Below are 6,000 nucleotides of genomic sequence, written 5' to 3'. Positions count from 1 at the left end.
ATGGAAGAACATTTTAATCCAGTAGTACAAGAGATCTACATTTATTATTCTTTAGCTAAGGTTTAAATATTGAATTACATAGTCATTGAGTCAGCTTTGCATTGCTTTTTCCTGGAGCCAGGTCTATATACATGTGGCAGATTTGAATTAAAGTGGTGAGGCAGTTCAAGTACGGTTCTTCTCTGCTCATTCTAAGTACAAGGAAACTACAGGCTAACTTTCTGGAGAATTACTTAGTTTTAAGATATTCATCTGGTAATTATTTTTCTCCAGATAAAGAACATTATTACAAATAAAAATACAATGTTTACTTATTTACAATTATTTAAAAATCAGAACAGAAAATTTAATCCAGTGTAAGCTTTATCATTAGAAGCTATGGTTGTATAAAAATATTAGCAGTCTTATAAAATATAAAAAGTTAAATATCAGAGTCCATGTAATAGGATTGTTATACAGATATTTTTAAATGTGCTTGTGTTGTGTTGGCCATGTAAATTCCAGGTGGATTTGGAAGTTAATAGTAGTCAATGTACTGAGATTTTAAGTTATACTCTATTTGGGGAAGCATCTGTGCCCCTTAACTGAGTTGCATTGTGGCGCATGGTAGTGTTTTCTGCAACACTCATTGACTGAAACTAGAGCTGCTAGTTGATGTCTTAGCTGAGAATAAGCAAAGGAGATGTGCAGGGGCAAGTTGTTTTTTTTGCATAGAGTGGTGGAGCAGGCGGAACTGATAGGTGTGTTTGAGGCTTTTAGATAGGAACATGGGTATGCATAAATTGGAGAGGTAAGGATCATATGCACGCAGAGATTTATATAACTTTGGCATTGTGTTTGGCATGAATAATGTGGGCTGAAGGGCCTGTTCCTGTGCTGTACAGTTCTAAAACAAATGTTTTCTTCTCTCCAACCCAGTATCAGTTGGCCAGGTATTTGCCACTAGAATGGTGCTGCTCAGTTATGAGTATTTGGATTGAAATGTATGGAGTTAAGTTGCCTGAAAGTCATTAAGGTTTTAGGTTACTTTTCATGGCAATGATTATAGTTTTGATTGCTCAATCCAAAAAAAAGTTTCATTTTCCATTTGTTTTTAGTATTTGTCTTCAACTCAGCATTTCAATGCCCCAGAACTGTGTTTGTTGTTGTTCTTCTGCCAAGTTTAAAATGATGTTATTCTTGTCATAGAAATCACCGCCTGAAAAACAGTAAGAAAGAATTGTTTGTAGATGTTAAAAGTGAATGACAATTTAGGTTATCTCAACACTTCCCTTTTAAGACAGCAAGAGTGTTTATGTAGTGGTTGCTTTTTTAGCTTCCCCATCTTTTGTAACCTGTTCTGTGATTATAATGAATCATTATTTTCTTCAAGGAACACTGAGTTAACATACTGTGTTGCAAAACCAAGTCAAGGATTGGTAGGAGAGAGCTCTGTTCATGTGGCTTCATGCATCAGCGGAATTGGTTGAGCAGTGCCAGAGACCTGGTTTTGATCCTGATTAGCGGTGCTGTTTCTATGGAGTTTGTACGTTTCCCCTGTGACTGTGGGTTTTCTGGATGCTCCGGTTTCCTCCCATACTAAAGATGTGTAGGTTAATCGGCTTTGGTAAAAATTGTAAAATGTTCCAATGTGTAGGATATCGCTAGTTTACAGGAATCACTGGTCGGTGATGACTCGCTGTATCTCAAAAAAGTCAACCACCCAGTGAGTTATATAATAGTGCAGAAACAGGCCCTTCAGCTCATCAAGTTCCCCCCCACCCCAACCATCAAGACCTCATCTAGACTCATTCTATTTGTTATTTATAAGCGAGTTTGGTATTCTGAAAAACGCAAGGAATCATGGGATTTGTCAAAAGTCGTAAACTATAACGGTAAATAGATTTCAGCGCTGTACAGTGAGTATACTTTTGGTCTGAGGTTTTTAAAGCTTCTATTTGTCATGGCTGATTCAAAGTACCAAGATATGAAGCTGGAAGATTTTATGTCATGGGAGGTCGATGCTTTGAAGATTTTTATAGCGGTTGAAAAAACAGGAAGAAAAGCTGAACTTGCAGCTCTTGCTGTAGCTGCAGCAATTTAAATCAGTACAAAAAACTCCTTAAAGTCTATTGAAAGTTACAGAAATCATACATTTAATTTAATTCCCCCACCCTCAAGATAAAAAAATACGTGTCATTTATCTTCGCAATCTCGCTCACGCACGGAGGCATGAACCAATAATCTCACTCACGCATGAACCAATAAAAACGAGGAAAAAATGGCAGCTTTGTACAAAGGTAAAATAAATGCAACTAATTAATAGTTTTAAAACAGTATTTCCTTACCTAGAATAATGAAAGATCGAAAATACGGAGGAAATAAAGACCTGTTTACCCAAAGCAGTTCAGCACCGCTCAAGAGACGGGGGGGGGGAGGAGAAGACTGGGCCGGCTCTCATCTGCAGAACCGAGCCTCATTTGCAGCCAGGATCGAACCCGTGTCCCCGGTTCTCTTTCCCCCTCCCACTTGAGTGTCCCATCCCCGCCCAGGGGGTGGCCGGAGACGTCCGGACCGACGGGACACCGGCCCCCAGACCCACAGCCAGCCCCAACCCCGCTCCAACTCCAGAGGAACCCACTCCCTGATGGGCCGCTACGACAACAAGTGCCAGTTTGACCACAGCCTGGCCGAGCCGTGCTCTGCCCATACTGTACCCGCTGCCACTTCATCCAGCCGGTGGCTGCACATCTTCAGCAGGGTCTCGGTGTCAGACTGAGAGGAGGGGGGTGGAGGAGGAGGGCTGCCGGCCAATCCGAGCTGGAGCCAGCGGCTGCAAGTCCGGGGCCACCCCAGACACCTCTAGACAGGGACAGGACACCGGGGAGGGGACTGGAACAGCCCAGCAGCACCAAGAGCACCCCGACCAGGGACGAAACGCAAGCCTGCACACACAATGCAGCACCAACGTTGCCGAGACTTTATAGCTAGTGACCTATGACCTGGGCACGCGCAGTCGGAATACCGAACTCGCTTCTTCTCACATTCCCATCTAATTTCTTCAGATTCTACCACTCATTGACGATAAGGGCAATTTAATGGTCAATTAACTTGCAAATATTTGCAATGTGGGAAGAAGGGGTCTTGACCTGAAATGTCTCTCCAGAGATGCTGCCTGTCCCGCTGAGTTACTCCAGCACTTTGTGTCTATCTTCAGCATGTCATTGGGATGGGGGGAAGATGTATAGGAGCAGTGGAAAGCCATGTGGTCACAAGATGAATGTGCAAAGGTCCCACAGACTGTACCCAAGGTAAGGGGTGAACCTGGGTTACTGAAAGGTTTGCAGCAGCAACAGTACTATCTGCTGTGCTAATGTGCCACCCAATATTAAAGTACATGATATCAAAAAATGAAGAAATAAGAAATTATGATTTAGCCGAGAAATACAAAATTATGTAAAGGGAGTCATGTTTGAGCAACAAAATGTTTTCTTTGAGAATTTATATATCAGAAGAGATGAGGGGGGGGGGAGGGTGGAACCATTGGATTTGGTGCTGGTTTTTCAGAAGGCTTCAAGGTCCCAAATAGAAGGTTGGTGAGTACGTGGAATTGGGGATAATATCTTGGGGGCAGATTGAGAGTTGTGTACAGGCAGGAAACAAAGAGGAAGATTAAATGCGATAGCGAATGAGCACAGTTTATATTCATACGTTGGCCAAGGAAATCAAAGACAACATTTTTTAATTTGCTGATAACAAGAAACTAAGTATGTATATAGTGTTGAGAATGTGTAGAGGCTTCATGGGGATGTAGATAAGCAGAGCAAGTGAGTGACAGGGAAGGTGACACTGAATTTGCACGGATTATAGTTTAGCTCAGAGATACAGAGTGGAAACAGGCACTTCGGCACGCCAACCAGCGATCACACATTCACACTAGTTCTATCCTACACAGTAGGGACAATTTACAGAAGCCAATTAACCCCCACATCTTTGGAATGTGGGAGGAAACCCGAGCACCTGGGGAAAACCCACGGGGTCCCAGGGAGAATGTACAAACTACAGACTGCACCCATAGTCAGGATCAAACCCGGGTCTCTGCCACTGTAAAGCAACAACTCTACCACTGTGCCACCCATTTAGCCTAAATTTGTCTCTAATCAAGATTGAATTAGAATTGTGAAGGATAGAATTTTAATTGGCATCCATGTGCATTAGTTGGAGTTGGAAATGTTTGCTGAGGAAGAGATGTTTTTATGAAATTAAGTTCTGATAAATACATCATCAAAAACAGGGCAGCATATAGACACTAATAAAGGTAAATGAGGTAATACCCTCTTCAGTCGTGGTAATGAAAGGATAAAAAGCTGCAGATACTGGAAATCTGAAATAAAAATAGAAAAAGATGGTTCCCAGCAGAAGGCAGCTGTGATGTCAAAAGAGTTTCAGGTCTCCAATCTTACTTCAGCACTGAGAAAGTTAGAAATGGGAGTTTGTAGTATTTCAATGACAATTAACCCATTTTTAAGACTAAAAATTGAGTGTCCCGTTTCTTTATCTAAAACAATGTGTTACCTTTAATGTCAAGTCGAAGGTTCAAATCTAGAAAAGAAGTAATGGTTCCGTTGCTGTTGATATTCCATCTCTGACGATTATGTCCATGTTCTGTCCAAACATTTACTTTTGTTCCAGCTGTTCCACGACCACCGATGATGTCTATGCAAGCGGAGTTAGCCTGCAGGTCGAAAATTGAGATCAGATTAACTTTATTAGCTGTTGAGTGTAATCCAGTTACTTTGGAAACTATGTTTAATTAGGACGGCACGATAGTGCAGCAGTAGAGTTTCTGCCACAGTCAGGTTTGTTACTGACTACGGGTGCTTGTCTGTACAGAGATTGTACATTCTCCCCGTAACCTGTGTGGGCTTTCCCTGGGAGCTCTGGTTTTCTCCCACATGCCAAAGACATCCAGGTTTGTAGGTTAATTGGCTTGGTAAAAATGATTAATTGTACCTAGTGTATAGGATAGGGTTAATGTGTAAACTAGTATCTGCAGTTCTAAATGTGTAGGAAGGAACTGAAGATGTTGGTTTAAACCGAAGATAGACACAAAATGCTGGAGTAACTCAACGGGACAGGCAGCATCTCTGGAGATAAGGAATGGGTGAGGTTTCGGGGCGAGACCCTTCTTCAGACTGAAGTGCCTTCTTTCTACACTTCGTAATTACAAGGATTGTATAAGCTAGCCAATCTTCTTCACTTTAGTTCTGTGACTATATGATGAATTAATGATGTACCATTATTATTATTATTAAATGGCTGGATTCGATCAATGGTTTCCCAGAAGTGCTCTGGCGTTGAACAGAGCCTAGAGCTTTAGTTCAAACCAACAGGCAATCACCGAGGGCAGTGACGTGTTATAATACTCATTCAGCATTTATAGACAATAGGTGCAGTAGGCCATTCGGCCCTTCGAGCCAGCACCGCCATTCAATGTGATCATGGCTGATCATCCCCAATCAGTACCCCGTTCCTGCCTTCTCCCCATATCCCCTGACTCCGCTATCATTAAGAGCCCTAGCTCTCTCTTGAAAGTATCCAGAGAACCGGCCTCCACCACCCTCTGAGGCAGAGAATTCCACAGACTCACAACTCTCTGTGAGAAAAAGTGTTTCCTCATCTCCGATCTAAATGGCTTACCCCTTATTCTTAAACTGTGGCCCCTGGTTCTGGACTCCCCCAACATCGGGAGTTTCCTGCCTCTAGCGTGTCCAAACCCTTAATAATCTTATATGTTTCATTAAGATCTTCTCTCATCCTTCTAAACTCCAGAGTATACAAGCCCAGCCGCTCCATTCTCTCAGCATATGACAGTCCCGCCATCCCGGGAATTAACCTTGTAAACCTACGCTGCACTCCCTCAATAGCAAGAATGTCCTTTCTCAAATTAGGGGACCAAAACTGCACACAATACTCCAGGTGTGGTCTCACTAGGGCCCTGTACAACTGCAGAAGGACCTC

The 6,000-nt window shown here is 42.5% G+C and overlaps 1 protein-coding gene across 1 annotated transcript in view; it reads right to left on the bottom strand.

The window, feature by feature from the left end:
• Window positions 1-6,000, bottom strand: part of LOC129702677 (beta/gamma crystallin domain-containing protein 3) — a 40,415-nt gene continuing 34,415 nt past the window's right edge. Inside the window, exons 18-19 of the mRNA XM_055644576.1 lie at window positions 4,555-4,714; window positions 1-1,198 (exon numbers count right to left, since the gene is read on the bottom strand). Coding sequence (XP_055500551.1) covers window positions 1,107-1,198; window positions 4,555-4,714 — 252 coding nt within the window. The 3' untranslated portion in view covers window positions 1-1,106. The remainder of the gene's footprint in view (window positions 1,199-4,554; window positions 4,715-6,000) is intronic.

Source organism: Leucoraja erinacea, chromosome 13 (genome assembly GCF_028641065.1).
Source record: "Leucoraja erinacea ecotype New England chromosome 13, Leri_hhj_1, whole genome shotgun sequence".
NCBI lineage: Eukaryota > Metazoa > Chordata > Chondrichthyes > Rajiformes > Rajidae > Leucoraja > Leucoraja erinaceus.
Note: the sequence above shows the minus strand (reverse complement) of the source record. Positions and strands in the feature narration are given on the sequence as shown.